Source organism: Ursus americanus, chromosome 6 (assembly GCF_024610735.1).
Source record: "Ursus americanus isolate L20-20 chromosome 6, mUrsAme1.1.p, whole genome shotgun sequence".
NCBI lineage: Eukaryota > Metazoa > Chordata > Mammalia > Carnivora > Ursidae > Ursus > Ursus americanus.
In genome coordinates, this window is record NC_142132.1 from 69,726,146 (window position 1) to 69,742,172 (window position 16,027).

The 16,027-nt window shown below is 48.4% G+C and overlaps 1 protein-coding gene across 1 annotated transcript in view; it reads left to right on the forward strand.

The window, feature by feature from the left end:
* Window positions 1-2,989: 2,989 nt before the first annotated feature.
* Window positions 2,990-16,027, forward strand: part of KCNK1 (potassium two pore domain channel subfamily K member 1) — a 42,743-nt gene continuing 29,705 nt past the window's right edge. The window contains exon 1 of the mRNA XM_045783429.2: window positions 2,990-3,405. Within this exon, the coding sequence (XP_045639385.1) occupies window positions 3,051-3,405 (355 nt within the window). The 5' untranslated portion in view covers window positions 2,990-3,050. The remainder of the gene's footprint in view (window positions 3,406-16,027) is intronic.

A 16,027-nucleotide genomic window follows, 5' to 3' on the forward strand; every position in this document is an offset into this window, starting at 1 on the left:
AGGATGTCTACTTCAAAGACCCACATCTGGGGTGCAGCCTGAAGCTCGTGGGCTGGTGGGATAGCTTCAGCCCATTCTTAAAGACTGCCTTCCTACTATCAAGCCAGATTTTTTTAAATTATGGTAAAAAACACATAACATGAAATTTACCGTCTTGGCCATTTTTACGCGTGCCGTTCAGGGGCATTCATATTGTTGTGCAACCCCATCACCACCATCCGTCCCCAGTATTTTTTTTTATCTTGCAAAACCAAAACTCCATCCCTATTAAACACTAACTCCTCATTCCCTTTTCTTCCCAGCCCCTGGCAAACACAACTCATTCTACTTTCTGTCTCTGTGAATTTGACTACTCTAGATACCTCCTGTAAGTGGAATCATACAGCTTTTACCCTTTTGCGATTGACTTATTTCACTTAACAAAATGTCCTCAAGTTCATTTATATTGTAGTGTGTGTCAGAAGTTCATTCTTTTTTAAGGCTGAAAAATACTCCATTGTAAGTTTATACTATGTGTTGCTTATCCATTCATCTGTTGATGGACACTTGGGTGCTTCCTCACCTTGACTGTTGTGAATAATGCTGTGAACATGGGTGCACAAATGCCTCTTCCAGTTCCTGCTTTCAACTCGTTGGGGTATAAACCCAGAAAAAGAATTATAAAAGCTAATATTCTAATATTTTGTACTCGCTGCCGATGGGCTGGGTTTCCCTCACACTGTGTTTGTGAATTTCACTTTTTGGAAGTGTAAGACTTTCCTATAGACCTACCATCTCTACGAATTGTTCTCATCATCTCAACCTGTTGAGAGAATTAAACCTATTCTCAGAAACTGCCTGCCATTTATGTCTAATTATCATACAGCACAATAGTGATCATTTACATCATTATCCCTAAGTCTAATTAACTTGCAAGGCTCTGTGCCAAGGGCAAGGTTTGTTTCTCACAAAGCTTGGTCGCTTGTCTCCAAATTATGTCAATTAATGTGAACACCAATACAGAAAGCAGTCCCTCCATCTCTCACACCCGACACACCCCCTCCCATTTCACCCTTGCTCCTCTCTTGTGAATCTCCACCCTTTCCTCTGAGTTTTCTTCCGTATTCCTATTTTTTTCTGAGAAATGCAAGGGATGACCTATGCTATGCTGAGGAGGGGGTAGGGTGGCAGAGACGTCAGCTCCAGCTCGCGTGGTCATAGGAGGGAAGTAGCCAGCTGACAGAAGTCCTAGTCCTTACACTGCTGAGATTGCCAAATTCCCTGATGACAGGTGAACAACGTGTCCAGAGCAGTGGGCCGAAAAGAGCCAACCTCAGTCCTCAAGACTCAGGTCCACTCTGAGAGCCAAAACCACAGAAATACTTGTGTATTTCTAAGTCAGAGAAGTGAAATACGGGAGACAATGACAAAGTCATCTGGAGAAACCTTCTAATGATGATGTGTCAAGTTCAGCATAATCGAGATGCATGCTGTTCCGGATCTGTCAGTACACAAACAGCTACCTCAGAACTTAATGTCTGAAAACAGCAACCTTGTGATTATATCTCATGAGTTAGGTCAGGTTCAGCTGGGAGAATCTCAAAGATATAAAATATTTGTATTTTGTATTGTAAAATAGAACTCTATCTGCCTAGTAGATCAATTTCATGGAAAAAAAACCACATTTCTCCAGAAAATTTGAAAACTATAAAAATGTGCAAGAAATGAAAGTCACCTATGTACTCCACTATCACTCAAAGACACCTGCTGGGAGCCAGCTGATGTATTTGAGATTCTCTACATAAGACTGTGTATCTTCAATCCATAAGATCGCTTAGGCTTCAATAGTCTTCAAATACATCTTTAATAGCTATATGATAGCCACGCTGTAGAGCTACCATAATTTATTTAACCATTCCCCTACTTAGAACATTTGATCGTTCCAGATTCTTACTTATTTCATGATATATACACACATATGTATTGCATATATATAATATATATGTATTATTTATGAATAGCCTTGTCTATGCATCTTTGCATTATTATTTGTTCTTAGGAGACATCATAGAGTCAGAGTACAGAAACGCTTCAAGGCTCTGGAAATGTATTGCCAAGCTGCCTTTCCAAAAGGGTGCACCGGTTTTTACTCTCACCCACAGTAAGGTGGCTCACTGACCCTGTCGCCTCAAAAAGAACACTTGGGAAAGCTCAATTTCTTGTTAGTTGGCACATTGGGACCTTCCTTCCCTCTCCCTGTTTTAAAGAGCGAGAGTTCAGAAATGTGACTTCACCGAAATTCTCCTTTACTCTCAGATTCCTTGGGAGGGGTGGGGGGGGGCGGAGAAGAGACTTCCATGACCAAGGTGCCTTCCAAACTTGAGGTTTGGTATTTTCACCATCATCACTGGCACCGGATTGCTCGAGCCTTGGGGCAATAAGGCAGACGAAGGAAAGAATTCTAGAGCTCGCTATTCTGTAATACAGGCTTTGATTAAGAAAAAAATAGGTGGGAAACAGGTGTAGCTGGGAGCAGAGGCTTGGACAGGCAGCGCACTGCCACGCAAGCTGTCACACCCCGTCCGCGGTCCGCCCGGGCTTGGTTACAGAACCCGGGAGGGAGCAGGAGGTGCCTGCGGCGGCGGGGCCGGGGATCTGGGCGCCAGCGACCCGCGCCCACTCCGCGGGACCACGCGATGGGCGGGGGCACCCGGGCGGCGCGCCCAGCCCGGGCGGTGGGGCCAAGTTTGCCACGCGGTCTCGGCCGACTCTCCGGTTACCTGAGCCGGCAACCACGTCAGCGCCACATCATCGGGGCCTTTTATATTGCGGGGAAACAGGAAAGGAAGGAAGAAAAACCTCTCCCGGGCGAGCCAATCGCAGGCAGACGGCGCCGCCGGGGAGCTCGGAGGGCGCGCGTGGAGGAGTGGGCGGTGGGAGGGGGCGGGGCCGGGTCTGTCCGGGGCGGGGCCGGGGCGGGGCCGAGCGGCGGCGGGGCGGCGGGCCGCGCTCTGGCGGGTCTGCGGCGTGGGCCTCGGCTGTGGCGGCGACGGCGGCGGCGGCGGGGGAAGATGCTGCAGTCCCTGGCCGGCAGCTCGTGCGTGCGCCTGGTGGAGCGGCACCGCTCGGCCTGGTGCTTCGGCTTCCTGGTGCTCGGCTACCTGCTCTACCTGGTCTTCGGCGCCGTGGTCTTCTCGTCGGTGGAGCTGCCCTACGAGGACCTGCTGCGCCAGGAGCTGCGCAAGCTGAAGCGGCGCTTTCTGGAGGAGCACGAGTGCCTGTCGGAGCAGCAGCTCGAGCAGTTCCTGGGCCGCGTGCTGGAGGCCAGCAACTACGGCGTGTCGGTGCTCAGCAACGCCTCGGGCAACTGGAACTGGGACTTCACCTCCGCGCTCTTCTTCGCCAGCACCGTGCTCTCCACCACAGGTAGAGGCCCGCCGCCGCGCCGGCCGCCGCGGCCACTCTGCTCCCGCGCCCCGCCTCCCCCCTGCCCCGGGCGTCCCGGCCCTTCTCGGCGCCCTCCCGCGGTGCGCACACCCCGCGGAGCCGGAAGCCGGCTTGGTGGCCACAGGACACGCCTTGGGTGTTGCCGCCCGTAACTCCGGGGGAGTGGTCCCTAAAGCCTTCGGCCTCGGTGGTTACAGGGGCTTCACGGGCTGCGTCCCGTTTTTCGCGGTACCCTACACCTGACTGTCCGGTAGGAATCTGGAGCATCCCGGCCGCCGCGCGGCGAGGCGAGGGGATGCTGGAAACTAGCCACTGCTCCGAGTGCGCTCACCCTCCTCCCGACCCCATCCCGCAGGCCCGAGGCTGCGCTGAAGGGTCACCTTCCGGAGGGTGCCCTGTCTTTTGGTGATGCATAGATTTCTTGGCTCTTTCCTGTTGTGCGGGCGGTTGTAGGGGTAGCCGAATGACATCACTCTGCTCTTCGCAGGTGACCTCTGTCTGAGCGGACAGGCGGATCCGGTTTCTTTTCGGAGTAGGAGGATGGGTGAGGGAAGGGAGCATCCGATCGCCTGGATCTGGCAAAATGGGGGCACCCTGATTCAGCAGTTTTTTCAACTTAACTTTAGGTGTGCGAGGCTACCCTTAAACTTCGCAGCGACACTTCCCCCACACTACTCACCCCGCAGGACGCTCACGAATGGAGGAGCGTCCTCGGTGAGGGCGGAGGCCGGCGGGTGCCCCGGGCGCCTTTACTGTGCCGGATTAGATGAATGAAGGATGAATTTTCCCAGCGGCTGAGTGAGGCACATACACTTGGTTGGACTTATTTATGAATTGATATTTGAACCTTGGCAAGTATCTCAAAGAACGTTCAGAGAAGTCCCCCTTTTTTTATCCAGGAGATCAAATCTTTCAACAGTCCATCTTGGCTTGAACAAGGTCACACTGTTTCTAGTTACCGGGGTAGTCTTGGAATCTGCGCCCGTGTGATCCGCCCCCACCCCCACCCCCACCCCCACCCCCACCTCCACCTCCGGAACAGGTGAATCAACTTTGTGTTGCAACAATTCTTCCTTCACTCCACCCCCTCGGCACCTCTCAGGGTTTATTTGTAATCCCCTTGGGCTAAACCCAGTTGATTGTTTTGGTAATAAGTGGTACTGAGTAATAGTACATTTTCCATATAGATCCTGTAAAACGATGATTTAGAAGTCTAGGGTGCATTCCTAAACTGCAGTAAACGGAATTCTAGCTTGCATCGTGATATTTTAGAGACGATGTTAAGCTTAGCGCTAAACACGACGTGCGATCTTTTCAACTTTGCCAACACCAGTCTTTAATTTTATTTGGGGCTGCTTCCATCGTCTTTAGTGGGCTCCCATCCTCAGGCCATTTAGAAGTCACCATGCTTTTCCTTTGAAGTACATTTATTCTAAATTGAAAATCATTCATTCTCTGCAGCACTGAGGTTTCCACCAGGCTACAGAAGGTCTCCAACTGGGTCACGGTGTTGAGTAAACATTGTGAAGAGTAATTACCACTTTTAGTGTTTTCTAAGTAATGGTATTTAAAGACAGAACCGGATAAAAACGATGTTATGAGGAAAAGAATGTGTTTGCTTTTACTGGGTGGGTTTTTCCATGACTGGCACTCCTTATGCCTCATCTCGTCTATGCAGCCAATTAAATCTCAAAAATAGGAGTTTACATCTTGAATAGAGAGTTACTTACCAGGTTCCCTCTCCTCCCCTTTTTTAAAATTAGGAAAACTGCAGTTTCTGTTTTGTTTTTTTTTTTTTTTTTAAGAAAGTGGGGTTAGATGTCTTATTATTGGTATTTATATTACATTGTAGTTCCCAAGAAAGTCTGTTTTCATGCAAAACTAAAGTTCATTTAGGAAATTGGTGCAAGGGGCACTTAAGGATACACCAGATGAAAAATGTGCCCCTCGGTTTGTAAAGTTAGGAAGTCAATGAATTCTCGTCATTGGTAGAATTGACTATTAATTCCAGTAGAGTTCCGGTAAGCTTCAGAATTCTCTACATCAAAGATACTCTTCTCCTGGTTTTGTGTTGACCCAGGATCTGGCCCATTTTGATGTCCCAGGTGGTACCAACACACTGGTGTGATGGCCGGGGGGGGGGGGGGTTGTCAGACAGTTTGTTGAATGAAGCCAGTCTCCTTCATTACTAGAAAAATATTTTCTGGAAAAATACCAGACAACTTGAAGTGGAATTGTGATTCGTGCTTCTCTTTCAGGGATCTATAAGGCCTGCTGTGGTTTTGTTTGTTTAACTCTTCTAGCACTGTCGATGGCAAATCACTGAGCTATTGTCCCCTGTCTATCAGGGCAGTCAGCCCTGGCTTGCCCAGAGCCGTAATGGTGGGCATCACAAATTTGCTGTTCTTGGTAGAAATCACTGTAACACAGGAACGCGAATGGGCTTATGAGAGAATGTTTTCATCTCAGAGAGTACAGCTCCCATTTCTGTAAGGAACTGGTAAAGTCTTCACGGTCTCTTTGGAGGAAGACTTAGGTTGGTGATGCAGGGATGTTGTCTTCAATCTCTGCTCTGCCAAGGACTCTGTGAATTATTTCAAACAACCAAACATCTCTTTACTTCTCTTGGATTAAAAAAAGATACAGCAACACCTACGTGGGAACTGTATGGGGACGGAAGGGGAAAGCTCACTACACTTTTGCCTTTCCAGAGGGAAGGGCTGGGTAAAGACAAAAGGAGTCGTTCTAGACTGAGGTATTTCCTATAGAACTTTGATACTGTGGGGTTTTTTGAAGGATGAAGGAGCATCTAGGTGACTCTTGGGAAGTAAGAAATAATTAAGAACAATTTGTCATGTCTGTGTACTGTAAGTTTTCTTCTTCATGCATCCCCCTAAGCAGGGTTCTATCATGCTGATGTTTGGTAAAAATACAGTTTTGTGTATTACTTCCTTTTGCTGCGTTGTAAGTAGGGGTCCAGATGATGGCTCAGTCCCGCTTGCTGTCAGCTGTCGGCTTGATGCCTGGTAGCAGGATGCTGCCTTCTCCCTTTTTACGAAGAGAGGTTTTAGAACTGTTATCTAAAAGTGCTCAGAGGGGCGCTGGGGTGGCTTAGCTCGTTAAGGGTCCAACTCTTGATCTCAGCTCTGGTCTTGACCTCAAGGTCATGAGTTCAAGCCCCGCACGCCCCGCATTGGGCTCTGTGCTGGGTGTAGAGCCTACTTAAAAATAAACAAATAAAAATAAAGTGCTCAGAAAAGGAACTTCATTTGGCTTGTTTTACAGTGGCTTAGCTTCATCAGGCAGAGAGCTACTACAGCACTGGCTCTTTTCAGGAAGAGAGGTGGGAGAAGGAAATGGGGGGTGCCAGGTTAACCATGAGTTTTCAAACTTTTCAGTTGGGGAAACGGGTCATTGTTCACAACAAGTACGTATTGAGCTTTTGGAAGCGAATAACAGTGCGCCGATGATGGCTTCTGGGCCAAATCTTTACACCAGCAGAGTTGAGTCTTTGTGACAGAAGCCACTTGTGTCCACAGAACCTAAACATTTACTGCTTGGCCTTTTGCAGAAAAAGTTTGCAGAGCCCTGCTTTAAGACTGAGACTTGAAAGGACCTCGGAGTGAGGGGTGCTAAGTGCCACTTCCTTTTGGAAAACTTTCTCTAAGACAGTTTAGCATCTGAGACTTCCTGGTGCTGTGTTTCCAGTGGTGTGCGGCAGTTAAGGTAGTTGCTACCATCCCAACCACTTCCAAAGAAAATGATTGGTTTTATTTTGGTTTGTTTTTTTTGAAGATTTTATTTATTTATTTAGTTGAGAAAGAGAGCATGAGTAAGAACGGACAAGCAGGGGGAGCAGGGGCAGAGGGAGAAGCAGACTCCCCACTGAGCAGGGAGCCTGATGTGGGGCTCGATCCCAGGACTCGGGGACCGTGACCCAAGCCAAAGGCTGCCGCCCAACCGACTGTGCCACCCAGGTGTCCCTCAAAGCAAATGATTGTTTATCAAGTTGGATATCATCACTAGTTTCTGGTCCAATCTGTGACACTGCCTCTTTTTTTTTTTTTTTTTTAATGCTGACAAAGCCACACCTCACATTAGAATTGCCTCATGTAACGTGTGTGCCAAATGCTGCATTATATCTGGAACAGAAATGCCAAGGAGGAAAGAAATCCCACCGGAAACAAGCAGACTGTCAGCTGGAAGAGATCTGAAATCCCACGTGCTAAAGTTTGCACTCTGTCTTCACAGGCGAGCCTTTGGTCTTGGTTCTGAGCCTTTATGTTTCGTTCTAACAAATTCAGTTATCTGGTTTGAAGAAGGAAAGGCACAGCGATGGGCAAGCCTAAGGGAAAGGTCGTAAAAGACAAATACTTTAAAAATCAGAAAAATAAAGTGATATTTTGAAAAACAAACTTGAACACGTTATGTATAGACCTATCTCGAGGTATAGGTGTCATTATCCTCACTTTAGAGGCTGCAACTTAAATTTAGGTTGCGTGACCTTACCTAGGTCACAAAACGAGCAGTGGTGTAGCCTTGATTTGAATCCATATGTGTCTGAGTCAAGACTTAGCTTGAAATTTGCATAGCGTCCAGGCGTAGGAGGTTGTTACGGGCTGGATGTGTCTCCAGAACTCATACGGTGAAGTCCTCACCCCATGCTTCAAAACGTGACTGTGTATTTGGAGACAGGGCCTTTAAAGAAGTGATTAAGCTAAAACGAGGACACAATGAGAAGGTACCATCTGCAGGTCTAAGAGGGAGGTCTCAGGAGACACCTCGCCGGCCAGCACCTTGATCTTGGACTTGCAGCCTCCGGAACCATGAGAAAATAAACTGCTGTTGTTCAGGCCCCCCAGTCTGTGGAACTTTATATGGCAGCCCTAGTAGACTAACACAGAAGTACTGTTTTCTGTGGGTTTTTTTTAAGTTGCACTAAAACAAACAAAAACAAATATAGGAGCACAAGAAACAAATTTTTTTATTTTTTTAGGTTTTATTTATTTGAGACAGGGAGAGAAAGAGCAGGAGTGGTGGGCAGGGTCAGAGGCAGAGGGAGAAGCAGGCTCCCCACTGAGCAAGGAGCCCAACATGGGGCTCTATCCCAGGACCCTGAGATCATGACCTGAGCCAAAGGCAGACCTTCACCGACTGGGCCATCCAGGTGTCCCCAAGAAGCAGAATTTTTATGTCTTTACCATTGCAATCAACAACTTCATATGCACGAATAAGACATCATCGTTTTAGAATACAGTAGAATAATTGATACCCCTGAATTATCAAGGATAATACTTGAATATGCCTCTGTTTAAGAAGGCAGAGAAATGTGTAATAAATCCTAGAAACATTTCCACCCAGTGATGGTCAGAGACAGTATGTCCTAGTGCTGATTGTGTAAGCCCATCCCTGTCTGTAAAACATCAGTGCTTTAGCATTCTGAAGGGTTTTTTTTTTTTCAACATAATATATTTGCTGCTATTTCTGCCTATTTTATGGCCCTTGGAACATACTGTTGCTGTTATAAATGACAATAACTTGAAAGAAATTATGTGTTTGCTTTTATGACTTAACTGTAAATCTTGTCAAGAATATAATTTCCTGTGGTCCCAGTAACCTAGTGGGAGATCTGGTGCCTTTCAGGACAAGCTGTTTTATGACACTGCTCCCTGGACTGCTGTTGGTGGGGAGAGCGTCTGCCGTCCGTAGCGCAGAAGAGGACTCTAAGTATGGAGCATGTGAAATTGCTGGTGCTTGATTGTTTCTTGTTGTTTTAGATTTTATTTATTTATTTGACAGAGAGAGAGAACACAAGCAGAGGGAGTGGGAGAGGGAGAAGCAGGCTTCCCCCTGAGCAGGGAGCCCGATGCAGGGCTCGATCCCAGAACGCCAGGATCACGACCTGAGCCGAAGGCAGATGCTTAATGACTGAGCCACCCAGGCGCCCCTGATTTTGACCCATACGGCGATTTCATGTGGTTCAGCTACCTACAAGTCATTTCGGGGACAGAGAGACTGTCCCTATCCTATCCTCTCTTTGGCATAGAATTGCACTGTGCTAGATTTTATTCTCAGGAGACATCATTTGATCCCAACTGTAGCCAAATCCATGGGCTGCCGGAGTGTTTAACTTCTCTGCTGACTGAGCCGCGATCACCTTGTCTGTTACCAGTGGGAGCTAAGGGTTTTCCCCTTATCAAAAAGCAGGCAGCTTTGGGGGTGTCCTCTAGTCTCCCAGACTCGGGTCGTGCTCTGATTCTTTATTTATTCTGGGCGGATTCCTTGTCCTCAGAGTTGCTGGCCACTCTCTGTGGGTGCAGGGCTGTGCCCCTGACCCAAGGTCAAAATGAAGACTGGGGTCAGGTGGGATTTGGAGGCATAGAGGAAGTACCGCTGAAAGGACTGTGATTCTGTCCCTGAACGTGAGTCAGACCAGCCGTCTTGTGTTTTCTAGTTGTATGCATGTTTCCATTCTTTAATCTGTGAAACAGAATCAGTTCTTATACCAGAGAGATTAATTGCGCTGTGTTTGACACTGGCAGTGTTTTCTCACCAGCTACTGTCTGCCTGCTTCCCCGATCAGATTCTAACTGCTTGCATTGGGCCCTCTGGCCAGGGTTGACTTGCTTTGTGAATCGAAAGCCTGCATTCTAAAGCCTGTGCAGCTTCGGTTGTTGGTACCTGGTGATGAGCTTTAGGCAGAAAGCTCCCCAGGGACTCAGCGACCCAGGTGATGTAAAGTCAACATGAACATGGTCGGTGGGTACAGAGCAGAGCAAACAAAAACACACGATAAAAAAATGCTCGTTCTTATTTCTCCGAGTGTGGTCAGTGGATTTCAGGTTAGAAATCAGAATTGAAGTATAGACTTGTCGAATCACTGTGTTGTACACCTGTTAGTAATGTAATGTTGTGAATGTTATGTGTCAACTGTACTTCAACTAGAAGGAAGGGAAGGGAAGACAAAAGGGAAAGGAAGGGAAGGGGGAAGGGAAGGAAAAAGAAAAAGGGAAGGGAAGGGAAGGAAAAAGGAAAGGAAAAAAGAAGGGTTGGAGGCGTAATTATAACGCTCATCCCTTATGAATGCTTAGGTGGCACGGGGACCCAAGTTAGGCTGTTTACTCAAGGTGACACCTTAGCCTCCTCTCCACTCAGCTTTATGGAAGCTTCTCGAGATTTAGTTGGGCTCTGGTTTGAGTCTGCAACATAGTCTGATGGAGACCTTTCGTCCAAGTGTGCACGGAGGAGGGGGGGAGCTGGAGAGGCGCCCGTATCCCAGGGAAGAGTGCTGCCCTGGGGCATGCTGAGCTGGGCACACACGGGTCTGGGGGCTGCACAGAAGTGGGCTCTGCTCCCTGTCTCCCCACACCCGTATGCCCTTTGTTCCAGTTCTTTCTCCCCTAGCTGCTCATCCCTTGACACCTTGTATTCCACCTTATGTTGGAATATTCCATTCTTCCTGTTACAGCACTTACCACCTTGAGTGATTTGTTTTCATGTCTGTCTCCCCAAAACAGAGGTCTTGAGAATGAGCGCTGTCTTGGCCTCATGTCGCATTCCTAGCACTTAGTAGGTCTTCAATAAATGCAAAGGAAGGAATATTTCTTCCTGTGTCTGAATCTATTTCCTCTTCTGTAAAAGGAGGAAATTTCTAAAGATGTTACTCATTTTCAAGGGCTCTTAGATCTAATCTCTTTGTCTTGATAAGGAAAGAGGCCCACGTTGCTTCAATAATTTCTGCAGGTATTTATGTAAAGACCGTTCTGGGTGCCTCATATACACACTCAGTACACGGGAAGGCCCTAAGTGATCTAAAGAGAGGGAGAGGTGTGCATTCTTGAGCAAGTATTTATCGAGCACTTAGGTTCACCAGGTACTGCTCCAGGCCCTCAGGGATCTTGACTTCCTGGACATCTATCTACTAGGAGGAAGGACTGACCGTAAATAAGATGACTAAGTGGGAGAGAATCGAAGATCCATCTTGGGCTCTGCCCCGTGGTTCCTGGCACAGAGCTCCTAAAACCTTGTAAGTCCCTGATTAGAGCACCAGGAGAATCTTTTGTTCTATAAGGCAGCTCTGTCTGTGCTCCAGGATGGGGGGCTGGTCACCAGACAGACCAAGCCATGCTTAGAAGCTTGGAATTTTCAGCCCCGCCCTCATCATCCAGAGAGGGGGAGGGGCTGTAAATGCAGTTAACTCTCTGTCATGTCATCATGAGGAAGCCTCCATAAATACCCCAATAGCACGGGATTCGGGGAGCTCCTAGGTTGGTGAACACATCCACACTCGGAGGTGGACACACCCCAACTCCACAGGGGCAGAAGCTCCTGCACTTGGGGCCCTGCCAACCTCGCCCTATGTATCTCTGTCCCTCTGGCTGTTCCTGAGTTACATCCGTTTAGGATAAACTGGTGACCTAGCGAACAGACTGTTTTCCTGAGTTCTGTGAGCTGCTCTAGCAAATTCATTGATCCCGAGGCAGGGATCGTGGGAACTTGGATTTACAGCTGCAAAGTCAGAAATACTGCTGACAGCCTGGACTTGACGGGTGTCTGAGTAGGGCAGTCTTGTGGGACTGAGCCCTTCACCTGCGGGATCTGACACTGTCTCCATGTAGATCGTGTGTGAATGGGGTTGAATTGCAGGGTGCCAGCTTACAGCTATCTGGGGAACTGTTCTAGAACAGAGTCTCCGAGTTGGAGGTGCGGCTAGAAAGCCATCATGGCTGGAGCTGAGTAAGACAGCGCAGGACAAGGTCAAGGAGAAGGGAAGGGGACAGATGGGGCAGGATGTCCTCGACCACTTTTCTCTGAGTGAGGTGGAAAGCGCCGGGAGAGTTTGAGCGAAAGGGTAATGTGATCTGACCCCATTGTTCTACCAGGTTTGCTCAGGCTGGTGTTGGAGGGCAAAGGTGGAAGCCGAGGGCCCAAAGCGGGACATTTACAATACCCCAGATGAGGCCTGTGGGTGGCTTTTAGAGCAGGCAGTGAAGTGGGCAGTGAGAGGTGGTCAGAATTCAGATCCAAATGGATGCTGGAACCAACAGGATTTGCTGATGGACTGGATATGAGGTGTTGGACAAAGAATAGTCAAGAACGACTCTGAGGTTTTCGGTCTGAGTCCCACCTGGAGACAGAGAAGGCCCGCGAAGGAGCGGGTTTTGGATGGAGGGTCTGGAGCTCAGTCGTGTGCCCGTCAAACTTGAGGTCACTACTGAATGTTCGGGGTCCACACGAGGCTGCGCTCCCTCTGATGTGGTGTCAACGAGGGCCGGGCTCGCCCTGGAATAGCTGTGATGTCAAGTTCCATCCCGTGCGTCATTTATCAGACTGCAGAGTTGAGGCAAGCTTTTGAGGCTTGATAACTGAACTTGGCCTTGAAGGAGAAAGAGTGTGTCCATAGGTAGAGAGGATGGAAAAGGTGTTCCAGATGGAGCAGGTGAATTCTCTGGGCCAAGTTGCCATTTGATAAATACATTTAATAGTAATTTAAAATACTTCAACTTCCAGGCTAAGAAAGGGTATCTAAACTGTAATACTGTTTTCTAAATTAGTATTACATAAGTCTGTATGGAAAACTGGGAGGTGGGGGAGAAGGATTTGCTTCTTTTTTTTTTTTAATTTAACAAAAGTTTATTTAGTATTTGACATAATAGTTCGATTTAAAATTTCATTATATGTAGTCCAAAGAATAACAATAAATAAATATCTTCAGTACATTTTTTAGAAGCAGCTAACATTAAATAAGTTACCAAGCAGTCTTTTCTGTTTTTCAGAAGTAGATAAGAAAAACATAATTTCTTTTTCCCCCATGAGGGCTCGATCTAAGCATTTTAGAACATTGGATCAGCTTCAAATAAACATATTTACAGTTTGTAACAGATGGTGAAATTATCATGTGACTCTACAAACCACCTGAGTAATTTTCATTTCTTCTGCTTGGTTTTAAGTTTGCTGAATTACCATTTGGAATGATCCCATTTGAATGACATGGCTCCCAGCTAATCATTGATGATCCAAGGAGTGCCTTTCTGGTCCCAAGTACCATATTTTTGATGTCGCCTGAGCCTGTGACCAACAGGAGAGAAAGCCGAATGTTTGAAACCAGAACTGAGAGGTTAAAACACTCTTGTAGCTGAAATTCTTTAAATGTTTGAACACTGGTTACCAAGGCGTTCAATTATTTAAAGACTGTGGTTAGGGGGATTAAGTTAATTCAAGGCGCCACAGAGGCTGTCCTGCCTCTGCCTCCCTGTCACAGGGCCTCACCGAGTTCTGAGCTGGGCGAGGAGACCCTGAACCTTCCTGCCTCCCCAGGGCCAGGACACGAGCCCCGGCCACGGGCAGCCTGCACAGATGCCCCGCTCGGCGGGAGGGTGCGGATGCAGCCCACGAGTTCACACCCCCAAACAGTAGGGAGGAGCACTGCTGTGTGGACGCCAATCTGTCATCCGCTAGGCTGGGCCCATCGTCCCTCCCCCGCCGCCCCCCCCCCCCCCCCCCCGCAACTTGGCGATGCATCTTAGGTTTAAAAATGGAACCAACAAAGGTGGAAAGAAAGAACAAAACTAAAATCACGAAAGAAAAGAGAAGAAAAGAAAAGAAAAAAAAGAAAAGAAAAGAAAAAGAAAGAAAGAAAGAAAGGAAAGGAGAGAAAAGGAAGAAAGAAAGAAAGGAAAGGAGAGAAAAGAAAGAAAGAAAGGAAAGGAGAGAAAGAAAGAAAGAAAGAAAAGAAAGAAAAGAAAAGAAAAGAAAAAAAAAAAGAAAAGAAAAGAAAAGAAAAGAAACCCAAGTGCTGTTGGTTGGTAGTTTCTGGATCATGACCTAAATCTGCATTTGTTCTTCCAGAATCTGTGGCCTCACACCTATGACTTGTAAAGGTGATCTGAATGACGCTGAAAAGACACATTTGCACCTGAACTCGCTCTCCCAGGTTCCCTCCCTCACGTCACTTCACTGTGTTTTGTGTGTTCACGTGTGCTGGTAATCATCTCCCGCCTGCCGAGGCTGCGTCCTGTTCCCTGGGGCTGGCGGGGCAGTGTGAGCCAGGGGGCTGCTTCTGCCACCCCGTACCGTCCCCCACTCTGTGTCCCAGCCCCCGCGCACAGCCAGACAGGGGCAGGAATGGCGCAGAGCAGTGTCCCCTCATAACCTGGGACAGGGATGGATTTTCCCCTCAGGAGCCGGGAACGCAGTTGTCATGATAGCAGACTGAATTAGTATTCCGAAAGTACAGCCTGATTGAGTGAAACATAAGAATCGTGAATTCTTTTTTAGGGGAAGAGTTTCCTCTCTGATCTACTGAACAACCCTACCCAGACTATGTAAAATGTCGCTTAGAAATGTTTTTCAGGGAACTTTAAGAAATAAGGCCCAAGGGCATAAGTGAAGGGGGGTGGACGTAAGAGGTGCAAAAACATTGATCTATGGACTGGGGGATCTGGGTTCTCTTCCGGCAAGTCATTAGCAACACAAATTCACTGATAAGGTCTCCAGAGTTCAGTGGTTTCATCCCGATTCGAGGAAGGGTCTAAGAAAGATCCTCGGCCAGCTCTGAGCTTCTGTGGTTCTAGGCTCTGGAAGGTTGACCGAGTACTTGTCTGCCCTGTGCCCCACAGGTGGGGGCACATAGAAAATGCTGTAAACGGATAAGCCCTGACCTTGAAAAGTCTGCAGCCCTGACCTTGAAAACTTGTGGGGAGCTAACTGCTGAATTGAGTGGGGGCCTGGCAACGGTATAGGATTTTGGGGGGCGACTAGCGTGGGCTGAAGTGTGCAGAGAAGGCGGGAATCGAGGTGAACAAGCAGCATGGGGGGCACAGTCTGGGCAGGTGGCGCGGAGGAAAGAGGACAGCTAAGGAAAGGGACGCAGTGCTCATCAGCACAGACGGAAGAGGAGTCGAGCCTGACCGCACAGCGTGAGGGTCCCAGCTACTTGTTGGCCAGTGGCAGCCGGGAGGCATGAAGCAGAGGGCTTCGATTGTGGGAAGCAGAGTTTGCGCTGAACTCCGTGGGCAATAGGGAGCCATGTAGCTTCCTGAACTGCTCTGTGACAGGGAGTCTGGCCTGCCGCCTGGCTGAAAACAGGAAAAGCTGGAGTTGGGCAGCATGATGGCTCTGAGGCTTTGGCAGCCACTCAGACATAAGGTTCCTGGCACTGAAGGAGCTAGAGCGGCCCAGAGGGTCACCGGGATGTGAAGACAGAGCTGCAGGGATGGGGTGGGGGAGAGCCATGGGAAGACCTCCCATGGAACACCTAGGCGGACGTAAATGGGACTTCCTGGGCCCTGGGGCACCGTGGGATCAGGGAGATTATGCTGGGCTGGCATAGCAAGACTTTCTCAGCCTCCCCCTGAGGCCTGGGTGGAAGCCAAGTTGTTGCTGGAAATAGGACTGTAAGTTCTTCCCAGGTGTGTACATGGCAGGGAGCATTGGAGGGAACAAGGCCCACTCTGTGGTCTTTCACCTCCTCGCACATGCGTGGTTCGCCAGACCCCAGACTTCTGGGGGCCACAGGGAGCTGTGGGGAGCTGGGTCCTCCACCCTACATTCTCACGGATTCAGCCAGGAGATGATGACTAAGCCCTCGAGGCTGTGGCTG